This window comes from Sorex fumeus, unplaced genomic scaffold (assembly GCF_029834395.1).
Source record: "Sorex fumeus unplaced genomic scaffold, SorFum_2.1 ptg000014l, whole genome shotgun sequence".
Lineage (NCBI taxonomy): Eukaryota > Metazoa > Chordata > Mammalia > Eulipotyphla > Soricidae > Sorex > Sorex fumeus.
This window is the reverse complement of record NW_026606071.1, coordinates 14683099-14706001: the sequence shown is the minus strand read 5'-3', so window position 1 is coordinate 14706001 and position 22903 is coordinate 14683099. Positions and strand designations below refer to the sequence as shown.

At 44.3% G+C, this 22903-nt stretch overlaps 1 protein-coding gene across 4 annotated transcripts in view; it reads left to right on the top strand.

Annotated features, from left to right (window-relative positions):
• Positions 1 to 407: 407 nt before the first annotated feature.
• The window catches only part of SF3B1 (splicing factor 3b subunit 1), a 44413-nt gene continuing 21917 nt past the window's right edge, over positions 408 to 22903 (top strand). For 2 of the 4 annotated variants that reach the window (XR_008792079.1, XR_008792080.1), the window contains exons 1-4: positions 408 to 535; positions 19194 to 19360; positions 22295 to 22399; positions 22742 to 22856. Coding sequence is in view for 1 of the 4 variants with exons in the window: in XM_056111538.1 (XP_055967513.1) it covers positions 508 to 535; positions 19194 to 19360; positions 22295 to 22399; positions 22742 to 22856 (415 nt within the window). In the remaining 3 variants the exon portion in view is untranslated. The remainder of the gene's footprint in view (positions 536 to 19193; positions 19361 to 22294; positions 22400 to 22741; positions 22857 to 22903) is intronic. The other 2 variants (XR_008792078.1, XM_056111538.1) reach the window with 2 other exon arrangements.

Below are 22903 nucleotides of genomic sequence, written 5' to 3'. Positions count from 1 at the left end.
AGGTTGTTTTTTTCCAGCCTGAAAACGCGAGTATCTTAGTTTCTCGTTTGTTTGGGCCACACCCAGCAGTGCTCCGGATCTATTCCCTGGGGGTGGGTGGGTGAGGGATCCAAATCTGGCGCTCAGCATATAAAGTCTGCGCTTCAGCTAGTTTATATAAGCGATCAGGGTCTGTTTTTAATTTTAGCTTTTGGGTTACACCCGGCAGTACCTAGGCGGGGCTCGGTTTAACTGCCCGGGTAGAACCCTCGTCCCTCCAGGGCCAAGTTACTCAGACAGCCCCCGGGGCGGCTCTCGGCTCCGCCCCTTACCCACAATGCACTTTCCTCTTCCTCCTAGGTGGCTTCTTTGTCACGTGGCATTCGCCGGCGCGCGCTCCCGCTCGGCGCTTGCGTGGAGAGAACCCTGAGGTTTCTCCTCCCGCCCCCCCCTCCCCCAGCCCGTGGCGCGGCGACGAGCGGAAGTTCTTGGGAGCGCCAGTTCCGTCTGTGTGTTGGAGTGGACAAAATGGCGAAGATCGCCAAGACTCACGAAGGTAAGCGGGCTTCCCTTGGTTACGCGTCTCTCCGCCGCCCCGCCGGCTCGGCCTCCGGCCCGCGCAGCTACCGCGCCGTCCCGGGGCCTGTGTCGTGGGGGACAAGCCCGCGCCGCGGGGCCCGGCTCGTCTCGTCGGCGCAGGCCACGGCCCCACGTAATGGCGTCCTACTCAAGCTCCCCCCCACCCCCCGACAGGCGCTTTGTTCGGTGTTGGAGGGCCGCTCCCGCGGGGTCTCCGCTCGCCTCCGAGCCGGCTGAGGCGGAAGGGGCTCCTCGGGCGAGGGCCGGGGGGGAAGCTGAGCGGGAGTCGAGGCCGGCCTCCCGAACTGTCGTCGACACGGTGCAAGCAGAGGAGCGCCGGGGAGGCGCTGGAGAAAACGACCGTCACTTTCCGGGCGGCCCCGAGCTAGCTTCGCGCGACCGAGCCCCGCGCTCCCCGGAGCTGATTTATGTGTCTTCAGCCGGCTGAGACACTTGGCTCTGGGGGTAGGGGTGGGGATGGGGGTAGGGATTGACTGGAGAGTAAAACCTGGGGATTCCTTCCCCTGCCTTTTTTTGCTTTGAAGCCTAACGTTCCTCCCACCCCCATCCCGGGGGGCGCTAATTACTGGTGAACGAGGGAAAGGCACATCACCTTTTTATTCATTAAAGGCTTCTGGGTTGTTGATCGTCTCGTGGGTTACGGCGTATACGTAATCTGGAAAGTGGCACTAGCCAGGAGCCCATTAGCGACGATATGTAAATAGCAAGAATCGGCTTCCAGAAGAGATGAGACTTCGGAAGTTGGACCTCGTTAACTCGGATTTCTGAGGAATCTGAAAACTGTCCGCTGACAGCACGTAATAGTAGAGTCCCATCGTTGGGTTATTTGTTTTTTCCCCTCTTTTGGTGCCCGGCTAGACGTGAGGATGTGAGACGGGGGTGGGGGTAGATGTGCATGCATCTTTTATGAGGCCGCGTGAATGCTTAAGTCTGCAGCGTCCATACCGCTGCATCTCTACTCCGGGTAACGGAATGATTTGTTTGTGCTTAAGACGAAGGAGCCCTCGGCTTTACATTAAGGGAGGGCCTTTGTGGCGGAGAGAACATCTTGTAACCAGGCCTTGAGTCGTGAAAGGCCCCTTTGGAGTAGTCAGCTGTGCATCGAAGTTGCTGGGAGTGAAAAATAGACAAATCTCGAATCTCCACAGCTTGATTGGTACCAGAATGTGATGGCATCGAGTAGTGAACTGAAGCCCTGCTTTCTGTAGCTTATTAAAGCATACTTAGGAGTTGGTAGCGACTTTATTAATACGGTTGGTTTTTCTTAGATATTTCGATGTAAACACTTTTTTGGGGAGGTGGGTGCCGGGTCTGGAGTCCAGGGTTCCCAACATGAAAAGCATGTGACCATTTGACCATTGGCCTTTTGAATGAGAGTAGGGGGGTGTTCAGCCTCCCCCCCCCCCCAAAAAAAAAACGTTTTTTCAGCTAGTGTTCTTCGGGCAGTTTTTATTCAGATTTTAGACTAAATACAGCTTTCACAAAATAGTATGTGAATTGTTGCTGATATTTTTGTTTTGTTTTGGGGCCTGAGACACCCAGCCGTGCTCAGGAGTTAACCCCAAGCTCTGCACTCAGGGTTCACTCCCGGCCCTCTCTGGGGACTAAATCTGGGGTGTGATGGGTGCAGTGACCTCAGATCAGCTGCACCCAAAGCAAACGCCCTGGTTCCTGCCCCCAAATGCTGCTGTTATTCCATTGCTGAATTCAGGAGTGAACGGAGTAGTTAATGGCCTTGACGATGTGTTTATTTGTATCTTCAACACAAAGTACAAAATTTCTGGGTTCGTTTTCCTACATTTTCAAAATTCAGTTAAACTAAGCTTTGTTAATAGAATATTGCAACTCATTGGCCTAAAGGATATTTGTAACTATGCTCTATCTATATGAATTACCTAATGCCATAAAGTCATGGAGCTTTGATCTTCACTTGAGTCTTTATACAGGACAGGACCCAACATTGTGGAGTGAAAAACAAGGTGATGAATAGTTAGTAGAAATTCACATCATTCTCTTTCTTGTTCTTCCCACCCCCAACCCTGGTTCTTGTGCTTTATCTGGTTCTTCTAATTTTTTTTTTTTAACGGAAGGTAGGTTTTTTTGTGGGGGTGGGGACGGGGTAGTTCTTATTGAACAAAATTTAAAAGAATGTGAAAGGAGAGAAGGAAATGTGGGAGAGTGAGCGAGTGAGCACAGGCTTCTCGAGAGTGGAAATAGGAAATGTAGAGACTAGCAAGTGAGTTACATGCTCAAGGGAGAACACAAGTTTGAAGAGCAAGCCTAATGTTTTTACCTGTTAAAATCTCTCTCATAGCCTGGAGCAGAATTAGTTCTTTTTAGGCTAGAGGGAGTGAACCACACCCAGTGGTGCCTAGGCCTTAACTCCTAATTCTTTGCTCAAGGATCACTCCTGACCGGAGTGGGGGACACCATAAGCCAAAAGCTTTAACCCCTATTGTATCTCCTTGTCTGAGAATGTTTTGTTTTGGGGGCCTGGTCCTACTGAAGTACTGTAGGTCTGTTGTTTTGATTACCTTTTTTTTTTTTTTTTTTTTTGGTCTTTGGGCTATTACCAGGTGATGCTCAAGGCTGACTCCTGGCTGTGCTCAGGGATCACTCATGGTGTGCTCTGGAGACCATATGGGGTGCCAGGGATCGAACCCAGTTCTGCCTCATGCAAGGCAAACTTCCTATTCGTTCTACTATCACCGTAATTGTTCTTTCAAGGTCTCAAGGTCTTTGTTTTCACTGAAATTGTTGTGTATAGGAATTGTACCTTAGTGTCTCACCCTTGGTGTGTGACACATGCTCATTATTGTTAAAGAAATTATACTGGAAATGTTAAAAACCCTTCACAGGAAGGGGCACTTTTGAATGACTGTAGATACATTTGAGATAGATGGGATGTGTATTGGGAACATGAGAGTTCTTAAACTGAGTGGATAAGAAATGTTAGGTTACCATTAATTATGGAAGGCTTTGAACAGTGAGCTAGGTTTAATTTTTGTCTTAAAGTTTAGACAATCAAGTTCCTTTCCAGTTTCCACTGGTGATGAGTTATTTCTGAGTTTTAAGGTAAGTTGTTGGTTGCATTGTGAAGGTTGCCTTAGAGGGAATCAAAGCAATCTTCTAAGACTAATGAGGTAGAGAGAACTTGCATTTGAACCTCAGGGGAGAATCCCCCTTATTGCATACCCCTTCCCCAACATTCCTGGGATTGAACCCAAGGCCCCACACATGCAAAACATATACACTGTGATTGAGACACAACTGGGCTTGGATCATTTTTATGGAAGAATACTAAACCTGTAATTTCTATTAGAGTTGTCCATCATTTTGCTGTTTTATTTGATTGGAGGGGGCACACCCAACTTGGATCCACATCCAGGTAGTGGCTCTTGTTGCTACTTGGGGCACTGTGCAGTGCTGGGGTTAAACCCGGATCTCCTTCATGTAAAGCCTGTGCTGCAGTCCTTTGACCTATCTCCCGTTTCGGTTTTTGTTTTGGTTTGGGGCTACACTTGACGATACTCAGGACTTCTGGCTCTGCGGTCAGGAATTACTCCTGGTGGTGCTTAGGGGGATCATATGAGATGCCAGGAATCTTACACCCGGGTCAGTTGTGTGTAAGACAAGTGCCCCATCTCTGTACTATCTGTTTGTCTCCTCTTGTGGTACTGTTGTCTTAATAAAGCTCACACTGTAGTCTGGGGTGGGTGGGGGGGGCATGTGGTACCAGGGATTGAAGTCAAGGCCTCGGCCTTGTTAGACGTGTCCTCTACACTTGAGCCCCCTGTCCCCTTTGTTGCCTTTTTTTAAAAGTAGAGATTATATAATCTCCATTGTAAATAGTGTCAAAGATAAAGACATCTTTTTGTATCTTGTAATTTATTTAGGGGAATAACATACTAAAGGAGTTAAACATAAGAATTGGCCTTCAGTAGGAAGTTTGCCACTGGTGGTGGGGGAATAGGATAGGGAAGAGAACACAGAATGGTGGAGAGAAGAGAAGTGGTCAGAAATGGAGAGAGGGCGGGGTGCTGGACGGTGGTTAAGTGTTAATGTGTGAAATCCTATCAGTAATATAAATCACAGTGCCTAAAATATATTTTAAAACGTATCTGTCATAGAGATAGGCTGGTGGATGGAACCTGGGGACATCGGTGGAGGGAGGTGAAGGGATTGGTGTTGGAACATTGTATGCCTGAAACCTAATCATAAATAACTTTGAATTCATGGTGACTAAATAATTTTTTTTTTTTTTTAGTTGTGAAGATCTCTCAGCATTACTCAGGGACTATGTGATACTTGAGGTGAAACCCGGGGCCTTGCAAGGCATGTGTTCTACTTTTTGAGCCACATCCCAGACCTCGCTTGTAGTTTATTTTTAAAATAATGGTAACATCAGTAATATTTTTACTTTGACCACCAACACCTACACCAGGGCAGTGCTCAGGTGTTGAACCTGGCTCAGCTGCTGCTTGCACACTCCATAACTGTTGCATTTTGTCCTTGTCCCCAGCAGTAATTTGTGTTTGAGTCTTGCTTGGAAGGGAGGTAAGATATTCACAATGAAGTAGCTTATTATTGGTAGCTTTCTGTGTGGTTTTGTTGGTTCCCATTGTATTTTGTGTTGAATAGACACATTTTGTGTGTGGATGTTCCAGAGATCAAACATAGAAGTACAGAGCTGAATCTCTAGCTCAAATATATATGGCTGTTAATGTGCATAAAGCTGATAAATTTGCCATCTGTTTATCCTCAGAGTGCTGACTTGGCAAATAGGGACCTGTTTCTCTTAAGTGAGAGAAATGGATTACCCACAAATTCTTTATATTGGCTTACCATTATTCATTTGACTGCCTTTTTTTGGTATCTTCATGCTGAAACATTCTGTTACTCTCCTACCACCGCCCCATTCAGTGCACATATCATACATGCAGATAAATGCTCAACCTCTCCATTCTTTGCCTCCAGCTGCATTTTGCTTGTTTCTTTTTTGTTGGTTTGCTTTTGGATCATAGTCTGCAGTGCTCAGGGCTTAATCCTGGCTCTGTTTAGGGATCATTTCTGGCTGGACTTGGGGTGCTAGGAATCGAGCTAGGGCCAGCCTCATGCGTTCCGTATGGTTCCTGCATTCCCAGCCAGCTACCTGAATTCCATATGGTCCTATGAGTACTGCCAGAAGTAACCCCTGAGCATCTCTGGGTGTGGCCCAACAACCCCCCCCCCCCCAAGAAAAAAAAACAGTAAAACCCAAAACCAAACCTACTAAGGAAGAGGAAATTTTATAAGCTGACTTTAGCAATGTCTGAAACAGAGAAAAGAGGAAAAACACAGGAAGGAAAATCTACTACAGGACAGAATTGATGTGGAACATTTAGATTGTTGCAGATGGTATAACCTGCTGTTTAGGTTTAACGTAACATTTTTATACCTGTGGACATTTTTATACCAGTACCTGCTCAGCATACTGGACAGGCAGTAGAATAGTGGTGTCCAATCTTTCTACAACTGGGACTGGTAGTTGAAGAGCACTATTAGACACTGGTAGAAATAGGTTAAGACAGGAGATAAAGCACTTGCTTTGTATGTGGCTGTCCCTGACTACAGAGCCAGGAATAACTCCTGGATAACTCCTGAGGTTCAAATCCCAACCCCCCAAAAATAGATTAGGTGTTGTCCATCTTAAATATCCCATCTGAGTAACTCACAATTGTTAATTAGCAGTTATCCTTTTTTGGGGGGGGGGGGTGGACACGCTTGGTGATGTGTACTGGTTACTCTGGACTCTGCATTTAAGGATCGAACCTGGCAAGCTCAGGGGACCACATGTGGTGTGGGACCAAATCTGGGTTGATCCTACGGAAGGCAAGAGCTGTACCTGCCCTTTGTACTATCTTACCTATCTGGGAAGATTCTGTTCTGGTAGCTGAACATTTCTCAGGGATCTTCATATACTGCACCTCCTCAGGAGGGGAATTCCAATTGAACAATGATGTTCCCGTAGATGTTTGGAGCAATAACGTTTTTCAGATGTTTATAATAGGGGGCAGAGGAGAAACACACTTCAGTGGAAGAAACGCATGCTCTTTGGGTTGGGATTTTATCACAAGTCCAGCAAAGCAGTGTTTACATTTTATGTTTAAAAGATTTATATTGCCTTCAGTTAGTAAAGCCAGGGCCAGAGAGTTATTATAGCGGGGAAGGTGCATCTTGCATGCACTGGCCAGGATTCAATCCCCAGTATACTATTTGCTCCTCCGAGCAACACCGGGGAGTGTTTCTTGAGCCAAGAATAACCTTTCAGCATAGCTGAGTGCCCCCAAAACATGAAGATTTAAAAAAATATTTTTTAAATATGTAAAGCCAGATAAGAAAATTGACAGATTCAGAAGAGTTGGAAATTTTACAGTTAAAGATGTTACAAAAAGGAGCTAAATTTTTCCCCCTCTATGTGCAGCAGAGGACTACATTTTAGAGAATATAGAGCTTTTAATTTCATATGCCTGGGAATTGTAGGTCTTTGTTTCAAGGGACTAGAGGAAAGATCAAGGGAAGAAAATGGCGGTGTATGAAAACCATGAATTTAAACATTTCTTGAAAACGTCATTGAAAACCAAAAATGTACATAAAAATAGAACACTGTTCTTAAAGTGTTCTAAGTATAAAATGGTAATCACCTAGCTTTAACATATTTCAGGAGGGGACACACCTGGTGGTGCTGTCTGGTGCTTGGGAATCAAATGTTCAGTCCCCTGTGGCTCTGGCATTCAGAGTATCCTAGCCCTCAAACTTTTTCATTTAATCTGGACCCTGGTATGTTGCATCTTTCCTTTAAATTTTGAAACAAATGCCGTATCATTGAATCCATTAAAAAGAAAACAGACTACCAGTTTCTGAAATGGGAAATTCAAACTATCTATATTTTTGGTGCCTGGGGCAGCATTGTGCATGGCAAATGCACTACCACTGAGAGACATCCCTGACAGTGTGTGTCCCATTTCCCTCCCCCCCCCCCCCATCTCCTTTCTGTCTTCACTTTGTTGATTCAGAGATAACTTAGGGATAGCATTCATTGCTTAGCTGTGGTGCTCCCACTACACCAAGGAAGGGCCCCCCACCCAGCAGTGTGTGGGGCTCGCTTCTGGCTCTGCACTAGGGTCACTCCTGCCAGGACATGATGGACAATAGGTGGTACTGGGGCCTTGAACCCTGCTTGACTGAGGGCAAAACAAGCACTCAGCTATGCTGTCTCTGGTCCCATACCACATTTTAATTTTTAGGGTTGTTAGTTGGTTGATTATGGAACCACACCTGATGGTATATTTACTCCATGACACAGTTTGAGGTGTGGTTTGGGCTTTTTATATCAGGTTGTGATGTTTGCGCTCTTGACTGAATTACTTGTAAGGTTTGTACTCCGTTTGTTATGGTGCTTGCACATGCTCACTGGGTATGTCATTCTGATTGAGCTCACAGTTAATGGTTTTAGTCTTTGTGTATTTTTATACATACAACTAACTGGTAACAGCTGGAAATCTCTTGTAGCACTGAGGATTGCAGATAGCTGAGCTGCCAGGCTCAAACATCAGACTATTCCTGCTAGTAACTGTGGAACATCAGGGATTTGAGCTCATGACCAGGTGCTTGCAAGAGCTTGTGCTCTTAGCAACTGCACTATTCCGCTGGACTTGTAAAGTTTTTTTTTTTTTTTTTTTTTTGCTTTTTGGGTCTCTTTTTGGGAGTTACTCCTGGTTCATGCACTCAGGAATTACTCCTGGTGGTGTTCGGGGGACCCTATGGGATGCTGGGAATTGAACTTAGGTCGACTGTGTGCAAGGCAAACGTCCTACCTGCTGTGCTATTGCTCTAGCCCCTGAACTTGTAAAGTTTTTAGTATGTATCTCTAAAGTAGATTTTATAGATAAGGAATTGGAATCTTTACTGCACTTAAATTTAGTTAGGTATATATTCAGTGTTCAAGTTTACAGTTTACCCTTTTTTGGTTCCCTTGTCCTTGTCTCTTCCCCATCTCTTTACTGTTGCTGGAGTGGGTGGATTGTACACGATTGAGTTAAAGGTGTAGGTGCAAAGTATGGGTTCGTTTGGTGGCTGAGACCCAGGCTTGCGCCAAACCACAGATGAACCAAGTAACAATCATGTAATGGACAAACAAGGACAGGGATTCGCTGCTGTGTCTCTTGACTGGGGCTGTTGGCGCGCAAAGATGATGCTTGGAGGCACATTGTGGGCAAGACACCTGGTCTGCTGGGTGAGCAGCGTGTTCTGGAAGACACCACAGCGCCGGGCCCCATACCAAGCCACTTTCACCGGGACACCTCAAATGGAGCATGTGCATCGTCCATCTCCAGGCTGCATGGCTGCAGAGGACCTGGGCTGTCCCTCCTTGGGTCTCCGCCCACCCAGCAGGCTCACTCACACCCACATCACGCCTTGGTGCCATCTTAGCGCACCAACAGCCCTTGCCCAGAGACTCCCGATTGAATCCCAAAATGGATTAGTTCCTTACAGAGATGTCTCTGGAACCCAACCATTTACAGTCGAGAAATTTACATTTACAATCTCGGCTGCGTAAGCTCTCATGATATTCAAAATGAGCAATAGAAAATAAATTATCTAGCATCTGCCCTTGGCAAGTAGGCTTGAATGGTGGTGGGAAAACTCGAACAAAACATAATGCCCAAAATTAGAGAGTATTGGGGAAATTGTTTTTGCCATTGAGGCAGGGTGAGGACTGGGATGTGGAGGGGGAGTGAGGAATACTGGGGACATTGGTGGTGGAAAATGTGCACTGGTGGAAGGATGGGTGTTCCATCATTATATGGCTGAATGTCAAACATGAAAGCTTTGTAACTATCTCACGGTGATACAGATTAAAACATACAAGTGGTATTACATGGAAAATACCATGTTAAGCAAAATGAGTCAGAAAGAGCGGGATAGACACAGAAAGATTGCATTCATCTGGGGAACATAAAGCAACAAAACGGGAGACTAACACCCAGGAGTGACTGAGATTAGTGCCAGGAATTTTGCTCCATGACTTGGAGGCCAGCCACATGCGCTAGGGGAAAAGGAAGCTCACATAGAGAAGAGAGCACCAAATAAAGGGTATTGTGAGGATCCTCCCAGGGTGGGAGAAGCATGCTGAAAGTAGACTATAGACCAAACATGATTGACACTCAGTGCCTCTCTTGCAAAACACAGTACCCAAAAGAAGAGAGAGAGAACAAGGGGGAATGCCCTGCCACAGAGGCAGGGTGGGATGGGGGGAAGGGGGGGTGGGAGGGATGCTGGGACCCGTGATGGTGGAGGATGGGCACTGGTGGAGGGATGGGTACTTGATCATTGTATAACTGAAACCCAAGCACAAAAATTTATAAGTCTGTAACTGTACCTCATGGTGTTTCACTAAAAAAAAAAAAATAATGTGGAGTTCATGCCCAGGTCAGTCAGTTTAATCATTGCAGTACTCCTACTTGATTTCTTGACATCCTGCTACTCATCTATTTGCTCGAGCGGGCTCTAGTAATGTCTCCATTCATCCCTGTCACGTGCTAGTGTAGCCCAATGGCGTCTGCTCATTCTAGGAACACGAACAGCCTCAAACCGATTGTTCAGGGTCTTGACGAAGAAGTCTGACTATCTCGTAGGTGGGTGGCCACGCGATCTTTTGACATCCCGTGGAATCCAGTCGGTAATGGCTCTAGTCCAGCGGTTGTTTCCAAATCTCATTACGTGTTCAGCCCATCTGATTTTCGACGCCTTGGCAAACAAGACAGCGTCCCTGATTCTTGACCGACAACGGAGGTTGGAACTCCAGGTTCTTTCTCTCACTTGAGTGAAACGTGATACTCCAAGCATAGCTCTTTCTGTTCCTCTTTGGGAGACCCCAATGGCGTTCTCATCCTGTTTTCGTAGGGCCCAGGTATCTGAGGCATATGTTAATGCAGGAAAAAGAGTGGAATCAAAGAGATGTGTTCGGAGTCAGAGGTTCTTGAAGGCGTTCCAAGCCCCTCTATTCCTCCTGCACAACTCAGGTGCCAGGTCATTCGTCTTGTTGACTTCTCGACCTAGGTACACAAAACTGTTGCATTTGGAGATGTTCGTTCCCTTGAGAGCGAATGGAATGTCAGGAATGAGACTGTTTCTCATAAACGTTGTCTTCGTGAGATTCAGCTGTAGTCTGACCTTTCCACACTCATGGTTGAAGTCAGCCAGCATTTGTGCCGCTTGGCTGATGTTTGGTGTTACTAGAATGATGTTATCAGTGAAGCGGAGGTGGTGTAGTTGCCGACTGTCTATCTTCACTCCCATTTCTTCCCATTACAGTTGTTGCATGACATTCTTGAGGATGGCACTGAAGAGTTTCAGTGAAATGGTATCACCCTGCCGAACCCCTCTCTTTCCATGGATGGTCATTTCCTTGTAGAATGGTGAGATCCCGGTGGTGAATCCATAATACAGCTCACGGAGGATCCTGATGTACTGAGTTTGAACACCCTGTTTGGCTAGGGCTTCCGTGACCTCTTCAGTCTCAACAGAATCAAAGGCCTTCTTTAAATCAATGAACTTTAGACAGAGCCGCATCTTGAGCTCCTGAGAAACCTCAATGAGCTTGGTTATCATGTGGATATGGTAGATTGTGCTGAATCCTTTTCAGAACCTGGCTTGCTCGCATGGGTTGTCCTTCATTTAGTATTCTGCCAATCCTATTCTGGATGACTTGAACGAATTTTTTTTTTTAATAATGTAAGAGTACTGGTTTTGGTGTATCGAGTACTCCTACATTATTTACATGATTGCCACTCAATGCCTCTTTTGCAAACCACAACACCCAAAAGAGAAGAGAGAACAGAGGGGAATGCCCTGCCACAGAGGGATGGGGGGTATGGGGGGTGGGAGGGATACTGGGATCCGTGGTGGTGGGAAATGGGCACTGGTGAGGGATGGGTATTTGATCATTGTATAATTGAAACCCAAGCACAAAATTTGTAAGTCTACAACTGTACCTCATGGTGTCTCACTGAAAGGTAAAGAAGACCTTCCCGTTGTTTGTTGATTTGCTCGAGCGGGCCCAGTAACGTCTCCATTGGAGACTTTGTTGTTATGGTGTTTGGCATATCGAATACATCAGGGGAGCTTGCCAGGCTCTACCGTGCGGGCAAGATACTCTCAGTAGCTTGCCGGGCTCTCCGAGAGGGGCGGAGGAAACGAACTCGGGTCGGCCATGTTGGCTGTGTGCAAGGCAAACGCCCTACTGCTGTGCTGTCACTTAAAGAAAGGGGGACTGGAGCAATAGCACAGCGGGCAGTGCGTTTGCCTTGCATGCAGCTAACCCGGGTTCAATTCCCAGCATCCCATATGGTCCCCTGAGCACTGCCAGGGGTGAATCCTGAGTGCAGAGCCAGGAGTAACCTCTGTGCATCGCTGGGTGTGACCCAAAAAGCAAAAACAGATAAAAAAAAAAAAAGGACAGGGATTGAAGGAACAAGATCACAAACTAGTTGTTGGTCAATGGCCTTTCAATTCTTTTCATAGCACCAGTTATATAAAAATTTAACCGAGGTAGTACACATAGTTGTGGTTGAACATTAAAAGGTAAAGGTAAGGTAAAGGCCCTCCCGTTGGATTTGCTCTAGCGGGCCCAGTAACGTCTCCATTAGAGACTTTGTTGTTACTGTGTCTGGCATATCGAATACATCAGGGGAGCTTGCCAGGCTCTGCCGTGCGGGCGAGATACTCTCGGTGTTTTGCCGGGCTCTCCGGGGCGAGAGGGGCGGAGGAATCGAACTTGTAAGGTGATGTAAAGCCCTTCCTTCAGGGATAGTTGTAGGAGATTACAGATGTAAAGCCCTTCCTTCAGGGATAGTTGTAGGAGATTAACTCAAGGACAAAATCTCATCTGGGGGTTTAGCCTTCTAGATTATTAGGAGATTCATCGTGGGATTCCAACTAAGGACGTATTGCTTTCTCCTTCGTTAGCTAGTAATCCATTTAAACAATCATTCTAAATTTACTTCTTACTAATATTTCTAGTCATTTTGTATGAATACAGTAAGAGATGTATTAAGTTTAAAAAATAACTTCTGGGATCATCTTGCCATACATCCCAGATTCTGCAGTCCTCGAGCCAGGTTAGTCTTTCCTAACCCCAGCAGGGCCCCTTTTCAGTTACTTTTTGAGTCATGATAGCGTTTGTTCCATGACTATGCTCTTAATTTACTATACTTCTTATGTATACTTACTATACTGTCTTTTTTTTAATGCCAGGGTAGCTTATAGTTTGCCCTGGATCCATCCAAGTCCCTCACTGGGACCCTCCTTTTGGAGGTGTTAGGAAGTAATGGCAACTGAGATATAAGTCAAGTGAATATGATATACCCAATGGTAAATATTACTTGGAGTCAGTTAACTCCCATGTTACAAAAGCATACCATCAACTCTGTTCCTTTGTCTATACAAAAAAGACATTGCTAAACCACTCAAAGGACATAAAGGAAAGAGAAACGCAATATTGGATTATTAGTTCCTGATGGAATTAGGTATACCTTGGGAGCACTGTGGTGAGAGTAACTCGGTAAACCTAGCCTCCCTGGGGAGGAGCAAGGACAATCAGTGTTATCCAATACTTGATTATGGAGCTGTGGTGCACTTGTGAAGATTCAGGTATTTTTAGCAAACAGCAGTGTGCTGTTGGGGGTGCCCTTAGACACACAAGGCTCTTTGTCACTGAGCCGCACTCCGGGGCCCTAAGAGGTTTGTCTGTCTTGTTTTTCACACAGGGTGTGCTCAGGAGCTGTTCTTGGTGGTGCTGGATCAGGGTGGAGTTGAGGTCAGGATAGTGAACATTTGGTACCAGGGTTCCCTGGTTGTTTCCTGCAAGCAAAGCTTGTGTTAGCCTGTTGAGCACTCTTATTCTCCCCTCCCCCCTTTTTTTTCAATTGTTTCATGATAACTCTAGGGATTTTAGGATTACATAATTTGACATTAGGGTTTCAACTGTATTGCTAGTGAAATTTTGCTTTTATGTTTTTCATCTTTTGGGGGACCTCACCCAGCAGTGTTCATAGGGTCTCCTGGTGGAACTCAGGACCATATAGAGTTGGGAAGAGGGTGGCACACATAATAAAATTAATACCCTCAACCTATTGAACTCTTTCTCCCTTTCTCTTTGCTTCAGGGTTTTTTGGTTTTTGGGTTTTGGTCATATCAGGTGTTGCTCTGGAGTTATTCTTGTTTTGCTCAGGCATGACCCCTGGTGTTCCTTGGATTGTGTTTGGTTCTAGGAATTAGGAATGAGGTTGGTAGGATACAAGGCAAGCACCTTTTTTTCTTTTTTATTGAATCACGGTGAGATACAGTTAAAAAGCTTTCATGTTTGAGTTTTAGTCATACTGTCATCGAACACCCATCCCTCCACTAATGTACATTTTCCACTACCATTGTCCCCAGTATCCCCCCCATTCCCAACCATCCCCCTGCCTTTGTATCACTGGTCATCCCCTTGTTCATCGATTTGCTCAAGTAGGCACCAGTAACGTCTCCATTTGTCCCAGCCCTGAGATTTTAGCAGACTTTCCTTACTCCTCCTTCCCAGCCTTGCCATATTGAAGGCTCTTTTAGTGTCACGGGAATGAGATTCGTTATTGTTATTATTTTGGCATATTGAATACACCATGGGGAGCTTGTCAGGCTCTGCCATGCGGGTGGGATACTCTCAGTAGTTTGCTGGGCTCTGCGAGAGGGACGGAGAATGTATATAAGAGAATGCAAGCACATACGTTAAAACCAAACACATGTGTGCTACTTTAGGTACATTAGTGGGCTGTAGCACTGCCCTCCCGTTGTTCATCGATTTGCTTGAGCGGGCACCAGTAATGTCTCGACAAATTGTGAGAATTGTTACTGCTTTTGGCATATCAGATATGTCAGGGAGAGCTTGCCGGGCTTTGCTGTGCAGGCGAGATACTCTCAGTAGCTTGCTGGGCTCTTGGAGAAGGGTGGAGGAATTGAACCTGGGTTGGCGTGCTAGGCAAATGCCTTACCTGCTGTGCTATTGCTCCAGCCCACATTAGTGGGCTATGGCAGACAATTTCCCGCATGCTCTCTACTTTGGGCATTATATCTACTTTTGGGTTTGCAGTATAGATACTGAGAGGCTATCATGTTTGGTCCTTTATCACCTTTCGGCACACATTTCCCATCCCTAACAGTCCTTTCAACCATCGTTGACTTAGTGATCCCTTCTCTATTCCAGCTGCAAAGCAAGCACCATAATCCCTATACTCTGACTTCCCTCTTGCTTTATTATTAAGTAGACAATTCTTGTATGTTTTTTCCTTTCCTATAATGAAGATGGTGAGAGGGTTGTGTTGCTGGTCACATCCAGCAATGCTCACAGCTTTCTTCTGGCTCTGCGCTCAAGAAATTCCTTATGGCTTAGCTCAGGGTACTATATATAATACTGAAGATCAAACCCAGGTCAGTCACAGCCTTAACCACCCTACTATTGTATTTTTTTTGGCCCAGAAATTACTATCTTTGCCTGAATTTAGTTCGTGAAGAAAGTACTAGGATAACTGCATATGTAGTTTACTGTCAGCTTTTGAAAACAATGGAATGAAGTTTTTTATGTTTTTCAAAGTATTGTAAATTGCTTATATAAAATTTGAAACTGTAGAATTTTGCTGACATGGCAGGGAAATTTTGAAAAATCCCTTTTCTCAGAAAGTAATGATTTCAGGTTTTTTTTCTTAATGGATGCAACATTGATTTATAACATAGGTGTACAGATGAGCATTTTAATGTCTGTACCATATTCTCCACTATTGCTGAAGATGTAGTTTCCATCCTTCATACACCTTTTACTTCATTTACTCATTACCCTTCTTCCTTAGGAAATTACCTTTATTTACTTTCACAGATTTAAAGATAGTCAGAACTGGGGAGATCATTCAGTGGACTAGAACACATGCTTTCATGCTGGAGCTCCACATTCAATCCCCAGTACATCTGGGAGCACAGAATTAGTAAACAGTATTGCTCATTGTCCAACTTACCATTCTTATTTTTCTGTGTATGTGAAGCAAGAAAGTTTTTAATTGAAATTTGCTTAAATGGGAAAGTGAAAGGGAGAAGTGTGTGCTTAGAGAACACAGGCTTCTCCAGAGTGGAAATAAGCAAGCAAAGAAACAGAGACATGAAAGGAAGATAGCAGACTTGAAGAGCTAGCCTTTTTTTTTATCTTTTTTTTTTTTTTTCCCAAATTTAAGTGGGATATTCCCAGCCATTCTCAGAGGCTATTCCTGGCTCTACTTGGGTGTTAGTCCTAGCAGTGCCAGTGTTGGGGGGGAGAGGGGGGACGGGGCGGGGACGTGGAGGGCTGGGGTGTGTGGTCCCAGGAACCGAACCACACTTCCTGTTAAGCTATCTTTCTTTTCTTTCCCTGTTCTGCCTCCCATCGCCCCTTTTTTTTCTTTTGGGGCCACACCTGGTGATGTTCAGAGCTTACTCCTGGCTCTGCATGCAGGAATCACTCCTGGCAGTGCTCCGGAGACCATATGGGATGCCAGGGACTGAATCTGGGTTGGCTACATGCAAGGCAAATTCCCTGCCTGCTGTAATATTGCTCTGGCCCCTGTTCTGCCTATTTTATTTTGTAAATTAAAAATGCAAGTGGGGGGACTAGAGAGATAGTACAGTGGGTAGGGCATTTGCCTTGTATGCGGCCGACCCTAGTTCAATTCCCAGCATCTCATATGGTCCCCCGAGCACTGCCAGGAGTAATTCCTGAGTGCATGAGACAGGAGTAACGCCAGTGCATTGCCAGGTGTGACCCAAAAAGCAAAAAAAGAAAAGAAAATGGGTATATCCTATTTATTCAGGAGTTAATTGCTTTATTTTAAATTTTGTAACTTAATAGTTTTTTGTGGGATCTTGTTAATTTTTGGTTTATATCTGGCAGTGTTCAGGACTCACTCCTGACTCTGCTTTCAGAGATCACGCCTGACATGCTTGGGGGCCACATGTGCTCCCAGGAATTAAACCCAGACCAGCCATGTGCAAGACAAGTGCCCTCCCTGCTGTACTGTCACTTCAGCCCTGGTTTAATTTCTTGATTGTGCTTATTATAGTTGCAAAAGGAAATTTCTGGAAATTCATGTTAAAATATTAGGGGTTTTAAGTGTTTTAGCAGAATTATAAATATGTTCACATATTTACTTATTTCTTAAACAGTTCTATCCTGGCAGTGAGTAATACTGTAACATTGTAGTCTTGAGAGGGGCTTGGGAAGCTCTTAAGAATTGGTATTTCACCAGATGTATGTCTTTTGAATGTCATACATATCTTTGGAACATGGTGCTTGAGAGGTGAGACACAACATGAGTGCATTACTTCATTATGTGTTACTTTATTGTTACGTGTTTCATATTCCTTACTGATGTTTTGTTTTGGGCCATACTCTGGTGCTCGGGGTTTACTCCTGGCTCTGCTCAGGGATCACTTCTGACGGTGTGGAAGATCAAGATGGGATGCAGGGGATGAAACCTGGGTAAGCCACTACAAGGCAAGCACTGCCCACTCCAATATTGCTAGAGTTACCTCTATATTCATTGTTTCATTTAATCTTTAATGATTATGTTGTAGGAACTCTAAACAGATTTTGAAATTGTGAGAGAAGGACCTTTATTTAAAGGCAGAACTTTTATTAGTGGTGAGGGTGGTTAGTGTTATGAATTGAACCGAGCTCAACCACCAACACTTAACCCTGGCTAAAGGCAAACATTTTGTTTTTATCATTTTGGTTTTCTGGACCACATCTAGATAGGTGGTCATTCTCAGCAGTGCCAAGGATCAAACCCAGGACTTCAGTGTACAGAGTATGTATTCCAGTGTTTTCAACCCATCTCCCTGGGCCATAGCTGACATTATATTCCACAAATCAAACTCAGTCATAAAACAAATGTGATGATGGTTGCAACCAAATTATATGATTCTGAACATATTGTTTATTAATTAGACATTTAAGTTTGAGAAGCATGTTCTGTAGAATCGCAGTTTTGTACATAGCTGGTTAGATTGAGATCGGGTTGTCTTTTTTTTGTCTTGGTTTTGAACTGCACCCAGCTCAGGGAACAGACCTTATTGTGCAGAAGAACCAGGGGTGGTCACATTTAAGGCAAGGGCTTTAACCCTTCTAGTCTTCAGCTGTTTTTTGGTTTTTTTTTTACACATTGGTCTGGGGTAAATCTGGGAACTCATACATGATAGGCATTGTTCTGCCACTGAGTCAGATCTTTAGGAACTTCCAGAATCTTGAAATACTGGCAGCTCTCAGTATGTAGTATATATTAATAACTATAGTTATTGTGCTATATACATATTATTCCTGTTAACCCATCCTTTTGTGGGGAGGACCACATCCATATGTTCTCAAGGGTATACCTGGCCTGCTCATGAGTGACCCCTGGATGTGCTTGGCAATCATATGCAGTGCTAGAGAATAACTATGCAAGACAAGCACCCTACTGTACTATCTATATGACAACTCATTTGTAAGGTAATTTTTTTTAAGGTAATTTGTCGTTAATGAAATAGGAAGCAGGTTTTTTTTTCTCCCCCTTTTTGGGTCACACCTGGCGATGCACAAGGGTTACTCCTGGCTCTGCACTAAGGAATTACTTCTGGCGGTGCTCAGGGGACCATATGGGATGCATATGGGATGCATTACCCCCTGTGCCATTGCTCCAGCCCCAGAAGCAAGTTTCTTTCTTTTTTTCTCTCAATTTTATTTATTTTTTTGCTTTTTGGATCATACCCAGCAATGCTCAGGGGTTGCTCCTTGCTTTGCACTCAGGAATTACTCCTGGCTGTACTTGGGACCATATGGGATGCCAGGGATCTAACTCGGGTTGGCCGCGTGCAAGGCGAACGCCCTACCCACTGTGCTATCACTCTGGCCCCAGGAAGCAGTTTTTTAATAGGCTTTTCCCCCCCTTTTAATTTATTTTTTTGATTTTTGGGTCATACCTAGTAGTGCTTAGGGCTTATCTTAACTCTGTTCTCAGGGAATACTCCTGGAGGAATTGGGAAACCATATTCGGTGCCAGGGATCAAACAGGTCTAACATATGCAAAGCAGACACCCTACTCGCAGTATTATTGCTCCAACTCCAGTAAAAAAATTTTTTTTCAATGGAGGTATGTTTACATATAAAAATCAATATGTGGTGCCAGGAACATTGCTCAGGTGGTCGATCTTACATGTCTTGTAGTGAAACCTTGGGTTTGATAACAGCATCACCAGATAATGAAAACCCTCCCTCTTTTTCCAAGCAGTTCTAAAGAGTGTGGGGCTGGAGCACAAGCGTTGCATGTGGAAGTCTTAGGTTTGATCCCTGATGTATAGTGTGGTATTGCTTGGGGAGAGGGCCAAAACAAAAAGCAGTGCTTGTTATATTTTACCCCTTACATGGCATAACTTAAAGTTTCTCTGTTTAAAAGACTTTTTTGTAATTTCCAGTAGAGAAATACATTGTATTTAAAATAAAGGTGAAATTAAGAGTGTCTGTATTAACTTTCTTACAGATATTGAAGCTCAGATCCGAGAAATTCAAGGCAAGAAGGCGGCTCTTGATGAAGCTCAAGGAGTGGGCCTTGATTCTACAGGTTACTATGACCAGGAAATTTATGGCGGAAGTGACAGCAGATTTGCTGGATATGTAACATCAATTGCTGCCACAGAACTTGAAGATGTAAGTATCTTTGTGGAGAGTAGGAATGAAAAGGAATCATTTGAATCATCTATTATCATCTTGGGAGACATTTTAGAGATTGGGGGTTATCTCTGTCTCCCATCTTTCTCTGTCTCTCATTTCTCGTTTTTCTCTCTCATCTTTCCCTCCCTCCCTCCCCTTTCCCCACTCCCTCTCTTTTACTCCCCCCTCTCATTTTTTGGTTTTGGTCCAAACCCAGCAGTATTCAGGAGTTACTCCATAGGCTCTGCACTCAGGAACCACTCCTGGCTGACTTGGGGGACCAAATGGGGATGCAGAGGATCGAACCAGGGTTGGCTGTGTACAAGGCAAGAACCCTTCCCACTGTACTGTCTCTCCAACCCAAGGAGACAGTATAAGAATAAGCTATTGAAGGTGTGCTGTTTGTTTAATTTTTTTATTTATTTTTTGCTTTTTGGGTCACGCCTGGCGATGCACAGGGGTTACTCCTGGCTCTGCACTCAGGAGTTACTCCTGGCGGTGCTCAGGGGACCATATAGGATGCTGGGAATCGAACCCAGGTCGGCTGCGTGCAAGGCAAATGCCTTACCCGCTATGCTATCTCTCCAGCCCCTGTCCAGTTTATTTTAGAAGTTTCACTAAAAATGCTCAGTTTTGAATGTTAAGGTTAGTTTATTCAATAAAGCATTCACCATTGAAAGTAAATCCCTGCTTAACTTTTTTGTAATGATTGTCCTTGTGACTGATTTTACCTACTTTTGGCATCATAATATGAGTAAAATGTTTTTTGTTAGTTATTCTTGACATTATTATATTTTAGTTACAGTGAAGAATGACAGCTTCTCATTTTGTAACATAATTCTCAAGAATGTTTCTATTCTGCATTGCTAATATTTTTCAGACCATCCCAAATAAAATTTTTTATGTGTTTGGTTACAAATTTTATTTATTTATTTTTTGCTTTTTGAGTCACACCCAGCGATGCACAGAGGTTACTCCTGGCTCATGCACTCAGGAATTACTCCTGGAGGTGCTCAGGGGACCATATGGGATGCTGGGAATCGAACTGGGGCCGACCGTGTGCAAGGCAAACGCTCTACCTGCTGTGCCGTTGTTCCAGCCCTACAAACTGTTTTTTTTTTTCCTTTTTGGGACACACCCGGCGATGCACTGGGGTTACTCCTGATTCTGTACTCAGGAATTATTCCTGGCGGTGCTCGGGGGACCATATGGGATGCTGGGGATTGAACCCAGGTCGGCCACATGCAAGGCAAATGCCCTACCCACTGTGCTATCGCTCCAGCCCCTACAAACCATTTTTTTTTAAAGGGATGTTAAACAAGCAGTACAACTTCCTCTTTATTTTTGTTAAATTTTATTTATTTATTTTTTGCTTTTTGGGTCACACCCGGCAATGCACAGGGGTTACTTCTGGCTCTGCGCTCAGGAATTACCCCTGGTGGTGCTCAGGGGACCATATGGGATGCTGGGAATCGAACCCGGGTTGACCACGTGCAAGGCAAGCGCCCTATCCGCTTTGCTATTGCTCCAGCCTCTACAAACCATTTTTTGTAATAAACATTTATTTGGGGGGGGGGCACACTCAAAATTGGGTTTTAAAAATTGTACTTGGTTCTCTCTGGGCAGTGCTGTAGGGGAGGGAGAAAGAGGAGGAGAATTGGCTGTGCTTGGGCTCAGACTCTGGTCTGCATGCAGAACATGCGCTCAGCCCTAACAGATTTTCTTTCGGTTATGGGTTATGCTTGAGAATACTTGACTCTGTTTGGTGAACCAGGAGATTGTGAGGATTGAACTTGGCTCTTATGCACTCCAAGCATGCTCCCTGTTTTCTACATGTATATAGTCCTGTCTCCCCCCACCCCAATTAAAAAAACTACTCAAGAAAATAGAAGATAAAGGTCAAGAAGCCAACCTGGTATGAGAGGGGGTTACCTAAGCAGGATTCTATCATTTCTTTTTTTTCTTCTTTTTTGTTTTTGTTTGGGTCATACCTGGCGATGCACAGGGTTTACTCCTGGCTCTGCACTCAGGAGTTACTCCTGGCGGTGCTCAGGGGACCATATGGGATGCTGGGAATCGAACCTGGGTCGGCTGCGTGCAAGGCAAATACCCCTACCCGCTGTGCTATCTCTCCAGGCCCTCATTTCATTTTAAGGTAAAATTAATGAAGTGGTAATGAAGAATATTCTTCAGAACCACCTAGTATTCTGCATCATACATAACAATAGAACATACTGTTGGCCGGCCTGAGCAGCAGTACAGCAGGTATGGGCTTGCCTTGCACTTGGCCAACCTGGGTTTGATCCCCTCAAACCGACAAGGAATGATCCCTGACTGCAAAATCAGGAGCTCTGACAACTGCTGTCTGTGGCCCAAAAACAGCAACCCCCCCCCCCCAAAAAAAACAACATTCTACCATGGAAACAAATACATTAAAAATTACTTTTTACTTATTTCTGTCCTTGAGTCTTATTTAAAAATGATAAATTAAAAAACAAGGCAACTGGAATTCTAAATAAAGCTATTTGTGGTTTCAAAGAATAGGCAAATGATTGTGCTTTTGTGTAAGAAAATGAGGTACTCAGATTTTTCTAGTCAATACTTGAGTGATAGTACAGTAGATGGGGCATTTTCCTTGCATGTGGTCATCCCGGGTCTGATCTCTGGCTCCCTGAGCACTGCCAGGAGTAGAGCCTGAGTGCAGAACCAGGATCAATCCCTGAACATACCCCTGCCCCACCCCAAAATGTGTTAAGTAACTTTCACAGATGATGATACTATTAACAACTTAGAAATTTTATTTCGTTGGTAGCTTTTTGGGGCTTTAAAAACTAGCATGTTTACAAGTGGTGTAAACCTTTAGATTTTTTGCTGAACCTTTGTATATTCTCTGATTCAAGTCCTAATATTTTGGGGATTATTTCCTTGCAGGATGATGATGACTACTCATCTTCTACAAGTTTGCTTGGTCAGAAGAAGCCAGGATATCATGCCCCTGTGGCATTGCTTAATGATATTCCACAGTCAACTGAACAGGTAACTTTTTCTCCCTCTAGGAAACAGTTTAAACAGTAAGAAAATGTTTCAGTTCCTACAGAATTCCACATATTTTAGAAATCAAAGTGATTAGGCTGTTTTAAGAGTTGATGTGGAATAATTAGAAATAATGATTTATACTGGTGACCATTTCATGAATTACTGAAATATTAGACATAAAATTGCCTTGTTTCAGTATGTTTTATTTTTTAATATTAGGCTATAAAATGATGCTCATATCAGTGGACTTGATTAAACATCTTTACATGTCATAATGCTCTTTTTTGTATATGATGATCTGTTTCAATAAGTGAGTAGTAAATGAAACCTACTTCTTTTCAGTATGACCCATTTGCTGAACACCGGCCGCCGAAGATTGCAGATCGGGAAGATGAGTACAAAAAGCACAGGCGGACCATGATAATTTCCCCAGAGCGTCTTGATCCTTTTGCAGATGGTAATTCTTTCCCACTTTTCTATAAGTATTCAGAATTTCTTTGTATT